General features: G+C 40.8%; 2 protein-coding genes across 5 annotated transcripts in view; one reads left to right on the top strand and one right to left on the bottom strand.

Moving 5' to 3' along the window:
* Nucleotides 1-22513, bottom strand: part of C4H3orf20 (chromosome 4 C3orf20 homolog) — a 96857-nt gene that overhangs the window by 11221 nt on the left and 63123 nt on the right. For 3 of the 4 annotated variants that reach the window (XM_002920692.4, XM_034658818.1, XM_019801213.2), the window contains one exon: nucleotides 630-933. In XM_002920692.4, the coding sequence (XP_002920738.2) occupies nucleotides 630-933 (304 nt within the window). The remainder of the gene's footprint in view (nucleotides 1-629; nucleotides 934-22513) is intronic. The other variant, XM_034658819.1, reaches the window with a different exon arrangement.
* On the top strand, nucleotides 16482-16635 carry LOC100472935 (thymosin beta-10). Its single transcript, XM_034658820.1, has one exon. The coding sequence runs from the start codon at nucleotides 16482-16484 to the stop codon at nucleotides 16614-16616; it is 135 nt and encodes a 44-aa protein (XP_034514711.1). The 3' UTR covers nucleotides 16617-16635.

Raw genomic sequence — 22513 nt, forward strand, 5'->3', positions numbered from 1 at the left:
CACAGGCTGCTGCCCCTGGTGGGAACGCTCACCCACCTGCCCAAACCCTCTCCTCCTGGAGACCCTCCCTGACTCTCTGGAGGTGGGAGATCCTGCTCCCAGCTCCCGAACCCCCGGAGCTGAACTTTCATGGCCCTTCTCAGGGCTGCTATAGCTATTGCCCCACCATGCTGGGAGCCCCTCTGGGGCCTGGCACGGGGCCAGCACACAGTAGGTACTCGGCCACAGTCTGTGAACATTCTTGTGTCCTCAGTATCCATTGGTGAGTCCACCTCTGCTCAAGTACTCACAGCAATCCATAACCACAAGCTATGGGGAGTGCTCTGGATGAAAATGGCAGGAAAGTTCTTGGTCAGAAAGAGCACCCACTTCGATGTGGTGACATTCGTCTCAGGACAAGAGGATGAGCCAGAGAGAGAGAGCAGAGAGGCGAAACATGGCAGCCTGTGTTGAAGTGTGTGTGCAAAGGCCCAGGGATAAACGGAAGTGAAAGGGGGCCCATGTGCTGAGGCTGAAAGGCAGCCTCTCGCCCAGATGCTCAGTCAGTCCTAGCGCCCCTGTGGGGGTCTTCCCCATGGGGGTCCTGGTGCCTGGACCCTGGGGCCTCCTCAGCTGGGCTCAGGACCAACCTGGATGCAGGGCGAGGCGCGGCCCTGCTGCTGGTGACTGTAGAGTGTGTCGAGCAGCCATTGGAGCTGGGCGGTGCTGGTGGGGCTCTGGCTTGAGACTATCCCAAACACCAGTACCTGGCTGGGGTCGCGGGGTGCAGACAGGAAGCGCTCCAGCTCCACGTCGGTTACCAGGGGTGCCTTCACCATGCACTTGCAGCCGGCCCGAAGGTCTTCCTTGCGAATGAGCTTCCGCAGCACCAGCGGGCAGTCGGAGGGTGAGGCTGCCCACCTGGTGGGGCTGCGCACCTCTCCAGCCCTTCCTCTGCAACGAGGAACAAGGGAGCCGGTGCTCAGTGGGCCGGTGCTCAGGCCTGGGATGGGGTCCCCTAACCTCTGTGTGCCTCAGTTTCCTCAGGCGCAAAACTGGTGACTCCTTCATCGATCCAACAAAAACTTTGGAGTCATCCTGAACCCCTTTCTTTCCCTGACACCCCACATCCCATCCAATCTACCACTAAGCCTTCTGCTCTACATTCAAGAATGATCTAGAGTCCACCCACTTTCCTGCTCTCCCACTCCTACTGACATGGCCCAAGCCACCATCATTTCTTGCTTGGATGCCTGCAAGGGCCTCCTCATGGCACTATGCTTTCTTCCCTGGCCCCTCTTCAATCTGCTCTGCACACACCAGACTGAGGGATCCTGGCTCCTGTTAGAACCCAAGTCATGCCATGTCACTATTCTCTTTGAAACCCTCCAGTGGCATTCCACCTTTCACAGAATAAAAGCCTGACTCCCTATGATGCCCTTCCAGGCTGTACATGATCGGGCCTCCTTCCTCAGCTCCTTGCCTTCTCTTACTCTCCAACATTCTCCCCTTTGCTTATTGTGCTCAGCTGCTCTAGCCTCTGCTGATCCTCCAACCTCAGGGCCTTTGCTCTTGCTGTTCCTTCTGCCTGCTGGGCTTTTCCTCCGGGCAGCCACACAACTCACTTTCCTTCCCACCTCCTTTATGTCTCTGTACAAATGTCACCTTCTCAGAGTGACTTTCTCTGACTCCCCGATTTGGAATTGCATCTCTCAACCCTTCTTTCCTTCTACCTGACTATTTTTTCTCCTTAGCAATTCACTAGCTATCATACCATACATTTTACTTATTTTGATTATTGTACTTTTCAATCCCAACAGAACATAAATTCCATGAGTTCATGAGTTTGGTGTGTTTTGCTCAGTGAAGTAAATAGTAGTTCTTGGCAAATAGTAAGAATTCAACAGAGATTCAATAAATATGCAAACAAATACTAATCAGGTACCTACTATGTGCCAGACACTGCACTGGATTGTCTCAAGGTTGTTGTATTTAGATAGGAATGAGTACCATTCAAATATAAAGTGCCGCCATGACTTCATTCTTATCATTATTACTGCCTTACATTGGGGTTAGCACTGTATGCACCCACAGCCCCTGGCATAGACATTGTCTTGGCTAATTTTGTAATAGCCCCATGTGATAGCCTGGGCAGAAACTGTTATCCTTGCGTACAGATTGGAAAACAGAAGATTCCTACTGGGTGAATGAGTTGCCCAAGTTCATACAGTGATTAAGTGACAAGGGCTAGGATTAAAAACCAGGTCATCCTAAAACAAGAGCAATGCCAGTAATTTAACTGCTCATATTTTCACAGGAGCTACCTGATATTAATAAACACTTGTTAAACTTAAGAATATCTCTTCTTCAAGAATATGAACATCTTGGGGAAAAAGGTTAGATCTATTAATCACAACTTACACTAAGATAAATAAAAAATGGATCAAGAATTTAAATGTGAGAAAATTAAGCCATAAATATTCTAGTAGAAAACAGGGATGAAACATTTTATAATTTTAGAGTAGGGAAAGCCTCTGGTAATTAGGATTCCAAAGTCCAGAAGTCATGATAGAAAAAGACTGGAAATTTAACTACTCAAAAGAAAAATGAAAAAACCTGAGTGGCAAAACCATCACAAAGACAAATGACAAATGACAAACTGAGAAATATGTAAATGGAACTCCCATCATAGACAAGTGGTTAGTTTCCCTACTACGTTAAAAACTGTAAATGAATTAGAAAAAGTTAATAACCCAACAAAATATGAACAAAGTGAATACACAATTCACAGAAAATTATATAAAAATGATTTTTAAAAAGATTCATCCATTTATTTGAAAGAGAGAAAGAGAGTGCGAGCAGGCGGAGGGGGAGAGGGAGAGGGAAAGGATCCTCAAGCAGACTCACTGCTGCACACAGAGCCCTATGTGGGGCCTGATCCCATGACCCTGAGATCATGACCCAAGTGAAATCAAGAGTTGGATGCCCAACCAACTGAGCCACCCAGGTGCCCCAAAAATGATTTTTAAAATTGTACAAATATGAGAGTGACATTGCCGAAAATGGCAAAGTAGAGAACTCCAAACCTATGTCCCTTCACTAAAACAACAATTAAGCTGGCCAAAACTGTCAGAATCAACTTTATCAGAGCTCTGGAAACTAATTTAAAAATTTACCACAGTCAGGGGAATGCTTAATGAAGAAAGAAACTGCTATATTTTGGTAAAAGAGTACTGTGGTGTTTTAACTTACTCACTTCCTATCCCCCACTCCCCAGGTTGGTGGCATCTGTGGGGATGGAAGCCCGTGTTCCTGGTGTGGTTTGCTGATACCAGAGGGGGTAGTATGGACTTTGCTCTCATGGAACTGTGATTACATGGTTTGACATGTCTAGATTCCCTGAAGGACTGGCTAAGGGGCTTGCCTTTGTTTTGCCCACTTTGGAACCTTCTCCTGGACAGCATCTGCCAAAATCATTTTAAAGGAAATATAAGAGACATGACTTTCTGGTGCAAGAGATAACAGACAAGAACACAGTACACGATGAAAAAATCTGGGAAGAAAATGCTGGGAGAAAAATACATGGCGTAATAAAGACTTTGAAAGGTTCCACATACACTAGGGAATCTAAAGGGGCACATACATGCCCAGGGTTGGAACCATGTTTAGAAAAAGCTAGAGAACACCCTAGTCTTTCACATCTGGCTGACCTTTGGGCTCTGCACATGTGGGACATGAAGGACAAAGCAGAGATGTAAATAGCCTGGCTAAAAGCACTGAAGGAGTGTACCTCAACACAGTTAATCTGCAAAGCCTGGGAGAGTGTTTTTTGTTTGTTTGCTTGCTTTTGGCTCCAGGTATTTAAGAAGTCTGTCAAATTTCACTAGTTGTCCACTAAGCTAACCAGAGGCTTTATGACCACACATGACAAAGAATGTAGTCTTTACAAAAGTAGTCTAGAAAAGTTACTAAACAACTACAAACTATGAGCAACAAAAACAAACCCTGGAAAGAGGGAAGAATTTATTTCCAGAGTTACCACATTATAATATTAAAAATGTTCAGTTTTCAACAAAAAGTTATGAAGCATTCAAAGAAACAAGAAAAGCAAAATAAGAAAAACTACCCCTGAGGAACTCCAGCTATTGGACTTACTAGATAAAATCTTTAAATCAACTGTCCTAATTATGCCCAAAGTACTAAGGAAACTAGGAATGAATAACTAAAGGAAGCCAGGAAAACAATGTCCTATCAAACAGGAAATATCAATGAAAAAATAAAAAGTATAAAATGAGCCAACTAGAAATTTTAGAGTTGAAAAGTACAATAAATGAAATGAAAAATTTAACAGCAGATCTGAACAATCAGGAAAAAGAATCAGCAAACTTGAAGACAGGCCAATTAAGATCATCCACTCTGAGGAACAGAAAGGAAAAAAAAAACAAAGAAAAATTAATAGAGCCTCAGTTACATGTGGGACACCATCAAGAACACCATCAAGATACACTCAATGGAGGGGGGAGGTTAAGATGGCGGAGGAGTAGGGGACACCTTTTTCAGCCGGTCCCCTGAGTTGAGCTGGATAGGTACCAGACCAGCAGGAATATCCACGGAATCAGCCTGAGACGCAGGAAGATACATCTGGATCTCTACAAATGAACATCTCCAGCGCTGAGTATCGAGGTACGAAGCGGGGAGCCGTGAAACCGCGCACAGATATCGGAAGCTAAACAGAAGGGGGAGGGAGCCGCCGTGTCAGGGCGCCGGGAAGCGGTAGCCACCTGCAAGGGGGAGTGGACAGACCGCGGACCCGCACGCTTGAGACAGCAGGCTGAGAAGGGAGCTCCGGGAGCGCACGCGGGACGGCTGGCGGTTGGCGGGCCACCTGCACGGGGGAGCAGGCGGACTCGCGGACGGCACCCGCGAGACAACAGACTTAGAACGCGAGCTCCAGGAGCGCGCGCGCAGGGCGGCTGGCGGGCCACCTGCACCGGGGAGCGGGCGGACCGCGGACCCGCACTCTGGAAACGGCAGACTGAGTCCGTGAGCCGGGAGCGTGCACCACCAAGCATCTCACGGAGCTCCGGAGCTCCGGTGTGCTCACTGGATCGAGGCTGAGACCGGGAGCTCCGGGAGCGTCCGCGGGGCGGCTGGCGGCTGGAGGGCCACCTGCACGGGGGAGCAGGCGGACTCGCGGTCAGCACCCGTGAGACACCAGACTGAGACGGGGAGCTCCGGGAGCCCGCGCGGGGCGGCTGGCGGCGGGCGGGGTTGGAAACACAAAGGACAGAGACGTGCCGGCCCTGGAAGTGAGGGCTGGGACGCCGGGTGTGGGGCGCACAGCCCGGGATGCTGCAGGGTTGAGCAGCACCAACAGAAACAGAGTTAAAGTGGCCAGAACATCAGTGGAGAACGATCCGCGATCCCTCTGTTCTGAGACAGAGGCTGAATTTCAGCCGCTGCTGCTCTCTCAGAAGAGGCATAGCAAACCGCCAGGGAAAGCCGCCAGAGAACAAAAGCCCGGAAATACCGGCTCACAGGGTGCCCATCCCCATCCCCCCTCGCAAGGGACACAGAGACTCTACCCAAACAGGGTTTTCTGAGTACCTGCAGGCAGGCCCCTCCCCCAGAAGGCAGGCTGAAAAATCAAGAAGCCCACAACCCGGAGCGCCTGAGTGGCGCAGTCACCAAGCACCTGTCTTCGGATTAGGGTGTGATCACAACGCTCCGTAAGGAGTCCTTCATCGGGCTTCTCCACCGGGAACCTGCTTCTTCCTCTCCCACTCCTCTGCTTGGGTTCCCTTTCTTGCTGACTGTCTCTCTCTCTCTCAAATAAATAAATAAACTCTTTAAGGAAGAAGCCCACATCCCTAAGATCTCTATAAAACAAGGGCGCACGGCCTGGGTCCCAGTCAACACTTGGGCTCTGGACAACCCTGCAATCTCTCTTCATCAGAATGACGAGAAGGAGAAGTCCCCCCCAGCAAAGAAAAGATAATGAGTCTGTGGCCTCTGCCACAGAATTGGCCTCGGCCACAGAATTAATACATATGGATGTATCCCAATTATCAGAAATGGAATTCAGAGCAACAATGGTCAAGATGATGAGTAAACTTGAAAAAAGCATCAGAGAAAGCGTTGCTGAGAATATAGAATCCCTAAGGGCAGAAATGAGAGCGAATCTGACAGAAATTAAAAATTCTATGAGCCAAATGCAGTCAAAACTAGAGGCTCTGACGGCCAGGGTCACCGAGGCAGAGGAACGCGTTAGCGAATTGGAGGATGGGTTAGTAGAAGAAAAAACGAAAATAGAAGCTGGTCTTAAAAAAATCCACGCCCACGAATGTAGATTACGGGAGATTACTGACTCTATGAAACGATCCAATGTCAGAATCATCGGCATCCCTGAAGGGGTGGAGAAAAACAGAGGTCTAGAAGAGATATTTGAACAAATTGTAGCTGAAAACTTCCCTAATCTAGCAAGGGAAACAAGCATTCGTGTCCAAGAGGCAGAGAGGACCCCATCCAAGCTCAACCAGGACAAACCTACGCCACGGCATGTCATAGTGCAATTCGCAAATATTAGATCCAAGGATACAGTATTGAAAGCGGCCAGGGCAAAGAAATTTCTCACGTACCAAGGCAAAGGTATCAGGATTACGTCAGACCTGTCTACAGAGACCTGGAATGAGAGAAAGGCTTGGGGGGGCATTTTTAAAGCTCTTTCAGAGAAAAACATGCAGCCAAGGATCCTTTATCCAGCAAAGCTGTCATTCAGAATTGATGGAGAAATAAAGACGTTCCAAAATCGCCAATCATTAACCAATTTCGTAACCACGAAACCAGCCCTACAGGAGATATTAAGGGGGGCTCTATAAAGGTAAAAAGGCCCCAAGAGTGATACAGAGCAGCAAGTCACAACCGATACAAAGACTTTAAAGAGAAATGGCATCATTAAAATCATATCTGTCAATAATCTCTATCAATCTAAATGGCTTAAACTCTCCCATAAAACGCCACAGGGTTGCAGATTGGATAAAAAGACATGACCCATCCATTTGCTGTCTACAAGAGACTCATTTTGAACCCAAAGATGCATTCAGACTTAGAGTAAGGGGATGGAGTACCATCTTCCACGCAAATGGACCTCAAAAGAAAGCTGGAGTAGCAATTCTCATATCAGATAGACTGGATTTTAAACTAGAGGCCATAGAGAGAGATACAGAAGGGCACTATATTATTCTTAAAGGAAGTATTCAACAAGTGGATATGACAATTATTAATATATATGCCCCCAACAGGGGAGCAGCAAGATACACAAGCCAACTCTTAACCAAAATAAAGAGACATATAGATAAGAACACAGTAATAGTAGGGGACCTCAACACCCCACTATCAGAAATAGACAGAACACCCTGGCAAAAACTAAGCAAAGAATCAAAGGCTTTGAATGCCATACTCGACGAGTTGGACCTCATAGATATATATAGAACACTACACCCCAGAACCAAAGAATACTCATTCTATTCAAATGCCCATGGAACATTCTCAAGAATAGATCATGCTCTGGGACACAAAACAGGTCTCAGCCAATACCAAAAGATTGAAATTATCCCCTGCATATTCTCAGACCACAACGCTCTGAAATTGGAACTCAACCACAAGGAAAAACCTGGAAGAAACTCAAACACTTGGAGGCTAAGAACCATCCTGCTCAAGAATGACTCGATAAACCAGGAAATCAAAAAACAAATTAAACAATTTATGGAGACCAACGAGAATGAATACACAACGGTCCAAAACCTATGGGATACTGCAAAGGCAGTCCTAAGGGGGAAATACATAGCCATCCAAGCCTCACTCAAAAGAATAGAAAAATCTAAAATGCAGTTTCTATATTCTCACCTCAAGAAACTGGAACAGCAACAGAGGGACAGGCCTAACCCACTGACAAGGAAGGAGTTGACCAAGATTAGAGCAGAAATCAATGAATTAGAAACCAGGAGCACAGTACAGCAGATCAACAGGACTAGAAGCTGGTTCTTTGAGAGAATCCATAAAATTGACAGACCACTGGCAAAACTTGTCCAAAAACAAAGAGAAAGGACTGAGATTATTAAAATTATGACTGAAAAGGGAGAGGTCACGACCAGCACCATTGAAATTGCAAGGATTATTAGAAACTTTTATCAACAGCTATATGCCAAAAAACTAAACAATCTGGAAGAGATGGAGGCCTTCCTGGAAACCTATAAACTACCAAGACTGAAACAGGAAGAAATAGATTTCTTAAATAGGCCAATTAACTATGAAGAAATTGAGTCAGTGATAAACAACCTTCCAAATAATAAAACTCCAGGCCCAGACGGTTTTCCTGGGGAATTCTACCAAACATTCAAAGAAGAAATAATACCTATTCTCCTAAAGCTATTTCAAAAAATAGAAACAGAAGGAAAGCTACCAAACTCATTCTATGAGGCTAATATTACCTTGATCCCCAAACCAGGCAAAGACCCCCTCAAAAAGGAGAATTACAGACCGATTTCTCTAATGAATATGGATGCCAAAATCCTCAACAAGATCCTTGCTAATAGAATCCAACAGTACATTAAAAGGATTATCCATCATGACCAAGTGGGATTCATACCTGGGATGCAAGCATGGTTCAACACTCGCAAATCAATCAATGTGATACATCATATCAACAAGAAAAGACTCAAGAACCATATGATCCTCTCAATTGATGCAGAAAAAGCATTTGACAAAATACAGCATCCTTTCCTGATTAAAACCCTTCAGAGTGTAGGAATAGAGGGTACATTTCTCAATCTCATAAAAGCCATCTATGAAAAGCCTACTGCAAGCATTATTCTCAATGGGGAAAAGCTGGAAGCCTTTCCCTTAAGATCAGGAACACGACAAGGATGCCCACTCTCGCCACTATTATTCAACATAGTACTAGAAGTCCTTGCAACAGCAATCAGAAGACAAAAAGGGATCAAAGGTATCCAAATCGGCAAAGAAGAAGTCAAACTGTCTCTCTTTGCAGATGACATGATACTCTATATGGAAAACCCAAAGGAATCCACTCCCAAACTATTAGAAGTTATAGAACAATTCAGTAAGGTGGCAGGATACAAAATCAATGCCCAGAAATCAGTTGCATTTCTATACACGAATAACGAGACTGAAGAAAGAGAAATTAGGGAATCCATCCCATTTACAATAACACCAAAAACCATACGTTACCTTGGAATTAACTTAACCAGAGACGTAAAGGACCTATATCCTAGAAACTATAGATCACTTTTGAAAGATATTGAGGAAGACATAAAAAGATGGAAAAATATTCCATGCTCATGGATTGGAAGAATTAACATAGTTAAAATGTCCATACTACCCAGAGCAATCTACACTTTCAATGCTATCCCGATCAAAATACCGAGGACATTTTTCAAAGAACTGGAACAAATAGTCCTTAAATTTGTATGGAACCAGAAAAGGCCCCGAATCTCCAAGGAACTGTTGAAAAGGAAAAACAAAGCTGGGGGCATCACAATGCCGGATTTCGAGCTGTACTACAAAGCTGTGATCACAAAGACAGCATGGTACTGGCACAAAAACAGACACATCGACCAATGGAACAGAATAGAGAACCCAGAAATGGACCCTCGGCTCTTTGGGCAACTAATCTTTGATAAAGCAGGAAAAAACATCCGGTGGAAAAAAGACAGTCTCTTCAATAAATGGTGCTGGGAAAATTGGACAGCTACATGCAAAAGAATGAAACTTGACCACTCTCTCACACCATACACAAAAATAAACTCCAAATGGATGAAAGACCTCAATGTGAGACAGGAATCCATCAAAATTCTAGAGGAGAACATAGGCAACAACTTCTATGACATCGGCCAGAGCAACCTTTTTCACGACACATCGCCAAAGGCAAGAGAAATAAAAGATAAAATGAACTTATGGGACTTTATCAGGATAAAGAGCTTCTGCACAGCCAAGGAAACAGTCAAAAAAACTAAGAGACAGCCCACGGAATGGGAGAATATATTTGCAAAGGACACCACAGATAAAGGACTGGTATCCAAGATCTACAAAGAACTTCTCAAACTCAATACACGAGAAACAAATAAACAAATCATAAAATGGGCAGAAGATATGAACAGACACTTTTCCAATGAAGACATACAAATGGCTAACAGACACATGAAAAAATGTTCAAAATCATTAGCCATCAGGGAAATTCAAATCAAAACCACACTGAGATACCACCTTACGCCAGTTAGAATGGCAAAGATAGACAAGGCAAGAAACAACAATTGTTGGAGAGGATGTGGAGAAAGGGGATCCCTCCTACATTGTTGGTGGGAATGCAAGTTGGTACAGCCACTCTGGAAAACAGTGTGGAGGTCCCTTAAAAAGTTAAAAATTGAACTACCCTATGACCCAGCCATTGCACTACTGGGTGTTTACCCCAAAGATACAGACGTAGTAAAGAGAAGGGCCATATGCACCCCAATGTTCATAGCTGCATTGTCCACAATAGCCAAATCATGGAAGGAGCCGAGATGCCCTTCAACAGATGACTGGATTAAGAAGCTGTGGTCCATATATACAATGGAATATTACTCAGCTATCAGAAAGAACGAATTCTCAACATTTGCTGCAACATGGACGGCACTGGAGGAGATAATGCTAAGTGAAATAAGTCAAGCAGAGAAAGACAATTATCATATGATTTCTCTCATCTATGGAACATAAGAACTAGGATGATCGGTAGGGGAAGAAAGGGATAAAGAAAAGGGGGGTAATCAGAAGGGGGAATGAAACATGAGAGACTATGGACTATGAGAAACAAACTGAAGACTTCAGAGGGGAGGGGGTGGGGGAATGGGATAGACTGGTGATGGGTAGTAAGGAGGGCACGTATTGCATGGTGCACTGGGTGTTATACGCAACTAATGAAGCATCAAACTTTACATCGGAATCTGGGGATGTACTGTATGGTGATTAACACAATATAATAAAATAAAATTAAAAAAAAAAAAGATACACTCAATGGGAGTTCCAAAAGGACAAGAAAAAAAGGAGCAGAAAGAATGTTTGAAGGAATAATTGCCAAAAATTCTTCAAATTTATATATCTCTAAGAAGCTCAACAATCTCTAGGTAAGATAAATTCAAAGAGATCCACAGCAAGACACATTATAATACAATTGTTGAAAGTCTAAGACAAAAAGAGAATCTTGAAACCGACAAAAGTGGTTCACCACATACAAGGGATCCTTAATAAGATTAACAGCCATTTTCTCATCAAAAATCATGGAGGCTGGAAGGCAGCAGAATGACATATTTAAAGTGCTAAAAGAAAAAAAAACCCTATCCAACAAAGAATTCTATATTAAGTGAATTTATCCTTCAAAAATAGGACAGAAGTCAAGACATTCCAAGGTAAAGAAAAGCTCATGGAGTTTGTCACTAGTAGACCTGCTACAAAAGAAATGCTAAAATGCCTTTAGATTGAAATGGAAGAATACTAGACAGTAACTTGAAACTATATGAAGAAATAAAAAACACTGTAAAGGTAACTATATAAGTAAATATAAACCAGCACAATTATATTTTCAACTCCTCTTTTTCCTATATGATTTAATAGACAAATACATAAAACAATAACTATAAATCTATGTTAATTGGGCACACAGTGCATAAAGATGAAGTTTTTGACAACAACAACATGGCAGGAGGGATGAGTTTGTATAGGAGCAGAGATTTTGTATACTTTTGAAGCTAAGTTTGTATTAATTCAAGCTAGATTGTTACTGTAGTCCCCAGAACAACCACTACAAAAATAACTAAAAACTCTACAGAAAAGGACATTTAGAAGGGAATCAAAATTGTATGTGGGACACCTAGGTGGCTCAGTTGGTTGTGTCTGGCTCTTGATTTTGGCTCAGATCACGATCTCAAGGTCGTGTAATTGAGCCCCATGTCGAGCTTCACCCTCAGCATGGAGTCTGCTTGAGATTCTCTCTCTCCCTCTCCCTCTGTCCCTTTCCCCACTCTCTCTCTCTCTCTAAAATAAAACAAATAAATAAAATCTTTTCAAAAGCTGTATGTATTAGTTAGGACTCTCCAGAAAAGAACCAATAGGATATATATGGATATATATCAGAGACAATTTATTATAGGAGTTGGTTCATGTGATTATAGAGGCCAAGAAGTCCCACAATCTGCTGTCTACAAGCTGCAGAGCCAGGAAATCCATTAGTGTAATTTAATCTAGTCCAAAGACCTGAGAACCAAAGGAGCTAATGGTGTAATTCCTAGTCCAAGGCCAAAGGCCTAAGAACCAGGAGGCTCCTGTGTAAGTCCCAGAGTCCAAAGACCCAAGAACCAGGAGCTCTGATGTCTGAGGGCAGGAAGAAATGTATTTTCCAGCTCAAGAAGAGAGAGAAGGAATTCACTTTTCCTTTGCTTTGTTTGTTTTGTTTTGTTTTATTCAGGCCTTCAGTGGATTGGATGATGCCCACCCCCATTGGTAAAGACAGATCTCTTTACTCAGTCTACTGAATCAAATGCTAATCTCTTCCAGAAACACATTCACAAATATGCCCAAAAATGCTGTTTCCCCCTTATCCTAGTTAAGTTGGAACAAAATTAAGCATCACATCATACACCAACACACATAAAAAGAAGAAACAAAAACAAAGTCAACAATGGAGGAATTGAGGAACAAAAAATACATATAAGATTTACAGAAAACCAATAACAAAATGGAAAAAGTAAGTCCTTAATAGTAATTACTTGTAAATGTAAATGGGTCAAAATCTTCAACTAAAGTCAGATATTGGCAGAATGGAAAAGAAACAAATGACCCATGGTCTAACTATATGCTCTCTACAGGAGACTCGAAGATACAACTAGGTTGCAAGTAAAAGGATAAAAATAAACTCCAAGCAAACAGTAACCAAAAATGAACAGGGGTGGCTAACCTAATACAAGACAAAAACATACTTTAAGTAAAAAAATTATTTCAGGAGACAAATAAAGCATTATATATTAAGAACAGGGTCACTCTCACTAGAAATACAACAATTAGGAATACATATGCAATATGACAATATAGCCTCTACATATATGAAGCAAAAACTGACAGAATTGAAGGGAGAAACAGAAAATTCTACTCTGATTCTAGTTGGAGATTTCAACACCCTATTTTCAATAACATACAGAACTAGAAAAAAAATAAAGAAGAAAATAGACAATTTAAAGAACACTGTAAACCAACTAACCTAGGAGACATGGATAGATCATTTAACTCAACTGTAGCAGAATATACATTCTTCTCAAGTGCACATGGACCATTCTCCAGCATGAACTCTATATTCACCCATCAAAAAGTCCCAATAAATTAAAAATGAATGAAATCATACAAAATATTTTCTCTAACAACAGTGGAATAAAATTAGAAATCGCTAACAGAAAGAAATTTGGAAAACACATAAATGTGTGGAAATTAAGCAATACATTCTTAAACAGTTAATAGATCAAAGAAGGAATCACAAGAAAAATTAGGAAATACTTCGACATTAATGAAAACAAAACAACTGAAAACACCAAAACTTATGGGATACATTGAGAAGAGTACTCAGAGGAAGATGTATAGCATTAAGAGAGAAGAAAGAGCTCAAAACAATAACCTAACCGAACTTCACACTAAGAAAATAAGAACAATCTAAACCCAAAGCTAGCAGAGGGAAGGAAATGATTCTCAGTAGAGTGAAGATAAAGAAAATAGAAAATAGAAGACAATATAGAAAAACAACTAAAAAATATTGGCTCTCTGAAAAGATCAATAAGGTTGACTAATTTTCAGTTAGACTAAGAAAAAGGAGAGAAGATTCAGATTACTAAAATAAAATACGAAAGTGGGACATTGCTACTGATCTTACAAAACTAAAAAGGATTGTAAGAAGTTATTATGAGCGTACACCAACAAATTAGATAACCTAAATGAAATGGATAAATTCCTAGAAACACACAAACTACCAAAACTGGCTGAAGAATAAATATAAAATCTGAATAAGACTCTAACAAGTAAAAAAGCTGGATCAGTAATCAAAAAAGCTTTCTAACAAAGAAAAGCCCAGGACCAGATGGTTTCACTTTTGAATTATACCAAACACTTCCATAACTAACACCAACTGTCTTCAAATTCATCTAAAAAATAGATCAGAAAAGAACACTTCCTAACTCATTCTATGAAGCCAGCATTATCCTGATACCAAAGCCAGAGACAAATAAAGAAAAATATAGGTGGATAATCATTATGAATACAGATGCAAAAATTGTTAATGAAATAAATACTAGCAAGCCAAATCCAACAGCATATTAAAAGGATTATACACAATGACTAAGCAGGGTTTGCCCAAGGAACATAAGGATGGTTCAACTTATGAAAATGGATCAGGGTAACACATCTCCTTAATAAAATGAAGATAAAAAGCCACAAGATCCTCTCAATTGATGGAGAAAAAACATTTGATAGTTCAAACACGCTCTCATGATAAAAACATTCAACAAAATAGGATTAGAAGGAAACTTCCTCAAGATGATAAAAGATATTTATGAAACACTCACTGCTAACATCATACCCAATGGTAAAACATTGAAAGCTTTACCCCTTATAGATCAGGAATAAGACAAGGATGCTCATTTTCACCATTTCTACTCAACACTGTACTGGAAGTTCTAGCTAGAGCAAGGCAAGAATGTTCTAGCTAGGCAAGAAAAAGAAATAAAAGCCATCTAAATTGGAAATAAGGAGTAAAACTATTTCTATTCACAGATAATATGATTTATATACAGAAAATCCTGAAGAACACACACACACAGTAAGAGCTAATAAACAAATTCAGTAAAATGTCAGGATAAAAGATTAACAGGCACGAGTTAGTTATATTTCTATACACTAGTGAAGAACAATCTGAAAAGGAAATTAGGAAAATAATTTCATTTATAATAGCATCAAAAAGGATAAAATACTTAGGAATAAATATAACCAAGATAGTGAAAGACTCACACAATGAATACTACAAAACATTGAAAGAAGTTATTTTATTTTGTTTTTGTTTTTCTTTTTAATTTTTTACTTAAATTCTGGTTAGTTAACATACAGTGCAATATTGGTTTCAAGAGGAGAATTCAGTGATTCATCCCTTACATACAACACCCAGGGTTCATCCTAACAAGTGCCCTCCTTAATACTCATCACCCATCTAGCTCATCCCCCACACTTCTCCCTCCAACAACCCTCAGTTTGTTCTTTATCTTTAAGAGTCTCTTATGGTTTGTCTCCCTCTCTTTCCTCTCTCTCTCTCTGGAAGACATCCCATGTTCTTGTGTTGAAAGACTTAATATTCTTAAACTGGCAATACTACCCCAAATAAGCTGCAGATTTGGTGTGCTTCCTATCAAAATTTCAACAGCCTTTCTTGCAGAAATGCAACAGCCCACCCTCAAATTCATATGGAATTTTAAGGGATCATGAATAGTTGAAACGATCTTGAAAAAGAAGAACAAAGTTGGAAGACTCACACATCCTGATTTCAAAACTTACTATTAAGCTACAGTAATCAAACCAGTGTGATATTTGCATAATGACAGACATATTGACCAACAGAATAGAATAGAGAGCACAGAAATAAACCCTAACATATACGGTCAAATGATTTTTGACAAGGGTGCCAAGACCATTCAATAGGGAATGCACAGTTTCTTTTCAATAGATGGTGCTGGCAAAACTGGATTTCCACATGCAAAAGAATGAAGTTCTTTTAACAAAAATTAAACAAAAATTAACTGCAAATGGATCAAGAACCTAAAATAATATAATTCTTAGAAGAAAACATTGGAGAAAAACTTTACAACATTGGGTTTGGCAATGATTTCAAGGATATGACAGCAAAGGCACAGGTAACATAAGAAAAAATAGACAAATTGCACTTCATGAAAACAAAAATTTTGTGCATCAAGACACACTATCCATGGAGTAAAGAGACAACCAGCAAAATGGGAAAATATATTTGCAAATTATATATCTGATAAGAGATTAATACCCAGAATATTTAAAAAGCTCCTAAAATCAACAAAATAATAAAAACCTGATTTAAGGGGCGCCTGGGTGGCACAGCGGTTAAGCATGATGCCTTCGGCTCAGGGCGTGATCCCGGCGTTGTGGGATCGAGCCCCACATAGGCTTTTCTGCTATGAGCCTGCTTCTTCCTCTCCCACTCCCCCTGCTTGTGTTCCCTCTCTCGCTGGCTGTCTCTATCTCTGTTGAATAAATAAATAAAATCTTTAAAAAAAAATAAAAAAAATAAAACCTGATTTAAAAAATGGGGAAAGAACAGTCTCTTGCTGCAGCAATATGGATGGAAGCACCAGGCACCAGGCTTGGAGTGGAACTCCATGGATCACTTTAAGAACATGGCAGACAAGCCTGACATGGGGAAAATTGCCAGCTTCGATAAGGCGAAGCTGAAAAAAACAGAGACAAAGGAGAAGAACACCTTGCCGACCAAAGAGACCATTGAGCAAGAGAAGTGGAGTGAAATTTCCTAAGAACCTAGAGGATTCCCCACCCCTCTCATCTACACTCCAACCACGTGAAGAAGAAGAGTCACCTGCAAGACAGACACGAGTAACAAGCTGCACTGTGAACCCGGGCACTCCAAGCTAATGCCACCAGCCTGCATGTCTCTGAGGGGACCCTCCAATCAGACTGCCAAATTCTCCAGTTTGCCCTGGGATCTTACAGCAAATTATTTGTGTGATTAATGAAAATAAAATACACCTTGTGGCAAAAAAAAAATGGAGAAAGAACTTGAATAGCCATTTCTCAAAAAAAAAAAAAGATGCAAATGGCCAACAAGCACATGAAAAGATGTTCAACATCACTACTCATCAGGGAAATGGAAATCAAAACTACAATGAGACAGCACCTCACACTCCTTAGGATAGTTACTATTAAAAAAAAAAGATGAAAAAGAAAAAGAAAACAGCAAGTGTTGGCAAGAATGTGGAGAAACTGGGACCCTTGCATGCCATTGGTAGGAATGTAAAATGGTATAGCCACTGTGGAAAACTATATGGTGTTTCCTAAAAAAAAAAAAAAAAAAAAATGATGTCCATATAATCCAGCAAATCCATTATGGCTATTCACCCAAAAGAATGGAAAACAGGTCTCAAAGAAATATTTCCACACGCATCTTCATATCAGCGTTACTCACAGTAGATAAAATGTGGAAGTTACCCAAGTGTCCATCAACAGATAAATGAATAAACCAAATGTGGTCTATGTGTACAATGGAATACTATTCATCCCTTAAAAGGAAGGAAATTCTGACACATACTACAGCATGGATGAACCTGGAAGACATTATGGTAAGTAAAATAAGCCAGTCACACACAAAAACTACTGTGTGATTCCACTTATATAAAGTACTTAGAGTAGTCAAAGTCATAAAAACAAAGTAGAGTGGTGGTTGCCAGAGGCTGGGGGAGAGGAAATGAGGGGTTAGTGTTTAATGTGGACAGAGTTTCAGTTTTATAGGATGAAAAGAGTTCTGGAGATGGACAGTGGTGATGGTAGCATAACATTATGAATGTATTTAATATTACTGAAATAAATACACTCAAATATGATATATCAGGATGACAAATTTTATTTTATGTACATTTTATACCACAATAAAAACTTGAAAAAAGAAATTATAAAAGATGCTTGACTTCACTTACAATAAAATAAATGCAAAAGATGGGAGAGTAGGAGGACCCTAAGCTCACCTGTCCCACAGACACAACTAGATAACACAAACATCAGTGTAAATAGATGTAATAGATTCAGGAAACAACCTGAAGACTGGCAGAATAGACTCTCCACAGCTAAATGTAGAGAGGAGGCCACATCAAAGAGGATAGGAAGAGTGGAACCATGGTCAGAAACTAAAAGGACCTGCAAGATTGTTCCGGGAGGGAGGGACACTGCAGGGGTGAATAGGGGGAAAGAAATAGACTCTCACATCGGGTACCTCAGTCACAGGGAACCCACCCAGGGAAGATGAATCCCCATAACATTTGGCTTTAAAAAGTAGGTGGGCCGAATTTTGTGAGTTCTTAAAATCAGTGGGGCTTAACACCTGGAACTTTAAAAATCAGTGGGCTCAACTCTGGGAGAGCTGGGAGGGCAATAGGAAACTGAGTCCCTGCTCTTAAAGAGATAGCACAACAAACAGCCCCATGGAGATACAGCAGAGAAGCAGCCATTTGAAAACTGAGATAAATGGGAGGGAGATCTGCTTACTAATCTCAGAGTGTGTGCTAAAGGGACAGGCATTGTTGGGAGACTTCTCCAGGAACAAAGAAGCTGGCAAGTGCCATTCCCCTCCCCTACCCACAGCCTAGACACACAGACACCTACAACCAGCCAGTGCCAACATGCTGACATTCACTACCACACCTGCTACCAGTGTACCCTACCCCCACACACTTCTGCAGATACACCTCCTCCAACCTGGCAGGCCATGGTTTCCAGGGGCTGCAGGTCCCCTCCCACAGCAAACCTTCTCAGACCTTGATAACACCACTGTCTCACTCCTTTATTCTCCTTTGGACAGGTCCCCCCTAATACACCCTTGGCTAGAGCCCATCCAAAGCAGTGCCACAAGCCTGGCAACATGCAAGCAGCCCCAACAAGGACCATCACCACTCCAAAGTGACTCTTGCCCCAGGGAGAGGGGAAGATAACCATACACACTTGTCCAACTGTGGCCCAGCAGTGGGCTGGGAGTAGATATCTGGTCTGACTACAGGCCCTGCCTACCAATAAAAGCTTCTCAGGGGACAACACAGGGAAAACATCCTGTATATTGATGCTACTGCATCTCTGGAAAATTCTTGGTCTGACTTAACTCAAGCCAAGGAGGCCCCAGACTAACCCATTAACAACACAGGAACCAAACCCTGCACATAACAGGTAAAGAGAGCTATTGCAGATGACTGGACTGAAAGTAAAAGTGACTCAGCCACAACAGCAGGGTACACAGAACACATATACAAGACAGTCCTAAAGCGCCAGTTCTGGTTAATAGGGAACACTGAACAGCAGGGCACCGTAGGACCTCTTCTTCATAAGACCACTACTTTTGAGAGCAGGAGATGTAGCTGGCTTTCCTAACACATTGTAACAGACAAAGAGTCAGACAGAATGAAGAGACAGAGGAATATGTCCCAAATGAAAGAATAGGACAAAATCACTGCAAGAGACCTAAACAAAATGGAGATAAGTAATACACCTGATCAAAAATTTAAAGATCCAAAATGGTCTACAAGAGTCTCATTTCAGACCTAAAGACACATGCAGGTTAAAAATGAAGGGATGGGGAAGCATTTATTGTGCAAATGGAAGTGAAAAGAAACCCAGGGTAGCAATACTTATACCAGACAAAGTAGACTTTAAAACAAAGACTGTAACAAGAGACCAATAAGAACACTATGTAAGTAATCATAAAGGGAACAATACAACAAGAAAATATAACTGTATATATTTATTCACCCAACATGGGAACACCCAAATACATAAAGCAGCTTATAAAAAAATAAAGGAAGTTATTATTAGTAATGCAATAAGAGTAGGAGACTTTAACACCCCATTTACATCAACAGATAGATTGTCCAAACAGAAAATCAACAGGAAATAGTGGCTTTGAATGACACATTGGACCAGATGGATCTAACAGATATATTTGGAACATTCCAACCTAAAACAGCAGAATATGCATTCTTTTCAATTGCACATGGAACATTATCCAGAACAGATCACATATTAGGCCACAAAAAATCTCAACAAACTGAAAAAGATTGAAGTCATACTATGCACCTTTTCTGACTACAATACTATGAAACTAGGAATCGACCACAACAAAAAATCTGGAAAGACTACAAATACATGGAGGTTAAACAATATGCTACTAAACAATGAATGGGTCAACTAAGAAATCAAAAAGGAAATAAAATACATGGAACAAATGAATATGAAAACATAATGGTCCAAAAACTTTGGGATGCAGCAAAAGCAGTTCTAAGAAGGAAGTATATAGTGATATAAGCCTAACTCAAGAAACAAGAAAAATATCAAATAAACAACCTAAACTTATACCTAAAGGAGCTAGAAAAAGAACAAAGAAAACCCAAAGCCAGTAGAAAGAAATAGTAAAGATTAGAGCAGAAATAAACAAAATAGAAACTAAAAAAACAATAAACAGATCAATGAAACCAGGACCTGGTTCTTTGAAAAGATAAACAAAATTGGTAAACCTTCATCAAACAAACAAACAAGCAAACAAAAGCAAAGAGAGAGAGAAAGGACTCAAATAGACAAAATCAGAAATGAAAGAGGAGAAATAACAACCAACACCACAGAAATACAAAAGATTAAAAGAGAATATTATGAAAAACTATATGCTGACAGACTGGACAACCTAGAAGAAATGGATAAATTCCTAGAAACATATAATCTATCAAAACTGGATCAGAAAGAAATAGAAAATTTGAATAGACCAATTATGGAATAAAATTGAATCAGTAATCAGTATTCAAAAAGCTCCCAGCAAACAGAAGTCCAGGGTCACAAGGTTTCACAGGTGAATTCTACCAAACATTCAAAGAGTTAATACCTATTCTTGTCAAACTATTCCAAAAAATAGAAGAGGAAGGAAAGCTGTTCTGAATTTATTCTGAGGCCAGCATAACCCTGATACCAAAGACTACAAAAAAGAGAACTATAGGCCAGTATCTCTGATGAACATAGTTGCAAAATCCTCAGCAAAATTTTAGCAAACCAAACCCAACAATACATTTAAAAAATCATTCACCACAATCAAGTGGGATTTATTGCTGGAATGCAAGGGTGGTTCAATATTCACAAATCAATCAACACGCTACATCACATCAACAAGAGAAAGGATAAAAACCATATGATCTTTTCAATAGATACAGAAAATGCATTTGACAAAGCACAACATCCATTTATGATAAACATCCTCAACAAAGTAGGTTTAGAGGAACATACCTCAACATAATAAAGACCATATACGAAAACCCACAGCAAACATCATATTCAATGGGAAAAACTGAGAGCTTTTCCCCTAAGTTCAGAAACAAGACAAGGATGTCCACTCTCACCACTTCTAGTCAATATAGTACTGGAAGTCCTAGCCACAGCAATCAGACAACGAAAAGAAAAGGCATCCTTAAATTTGTATGGAACCAGAAAAGGCCCCGAATCACCAAAGAACTGTTGAAAAGGAAAAACAAAGCCGGGGGCATCACAATGCCGGATTTCGAGCTGTACTACAAGGCTGTGATCACAAAGACAGCATGGTACTGGCACAAAAACAGACACATAGACCAATGGAGCAGAACAGAGAACCCAGAAATGGACCCTCAGCTCTTTGGGCAACTAATCTTTGATAAAGCAGGAAAAAACATCCAGTGGAAAAAAGACAGTCTCTTCAATAAATGGTGCTGGGAAAATTGGACAGCTACATGCAAAAGAATGAAACTTGACCACTCTCTCACACCATACACAAAAATAAACTCCAAATGGATGAAAGACCTCAATGTGAGACAGGAATCCATCAAAATCCTAGAGCAGAACATAGGCAACAACCTCTACGACATCGGCCAAAGCAACCTTTTTAATGACACATCTCCAAAGGCAAGAGAAACAAAAGATAAAATGAACATGTGGGACATCAAGATAAAAAGCTTCTGCACAGTCAAGGAAACCNCACTCTCTCACACCATACACAAAAATAAACTCCAAATGGATGAAAGACCTCAATGTGAGACAGGAATCCATCAAAATTCTAGAGGAGAACATAGGCAACAACTTCTATGACATCGGCCAGAGCAACCTTTTTCACGACACATCGCCAAAGGCAAGAGAAATAAAAGATAAAATGAACTTATGGGACTTTATCAGGATAAAGAGCTTCTGCACAGCCAAGGAAACAGTCAAAAAAACTAAGAGACAGCCCACGGAATGGGAGAATATATTTGCAAATGATGCTACAGATAAAAGACTGGTGTCCAAGATCTACAAAGATCTTCTCAAACTCAATACGTGAGAAACAAATAAACAAATCATAAAATGGGCAGAAGATATGAACAGACACTTTTCCAATGAAGACATACAAATGGCCAACAGACACATGAAAAAATGTTCAAAATCATTAGCCATCAGGGAAATTCAAAACAAAACCACACTAAGATATCACCTTACGCCAGTTAGAATGGCAAAAATTAACAAGGCAAGAAACAACAATTGTTGGAGAGGATGTGGAGAAAGGGGATCCCTCCTACATTGTTGGTGGGAATGCAAGTTGGTACAGCCACTCTGGAAAACAGTGTGGAGGTCCCTTAAAAAGTTAAAAATTGAACTACCCTATGACCCAGCC

This window comes from Ailuropoda melanoleuca, chromosome 4, assembly GCF_002007445.2.
Source record: "Ailuropoda melanoleuca isolate Jingjing chromosome 4, ASM200744v2, whole genome shotgun sequence".
NCBI classification, from domain to species: Eukaryota; Metazoa; Chordata; class Mammalia; order Carnivora; family Ursidae; genus Ailuropoda; species Ailuropoda melanoleuca.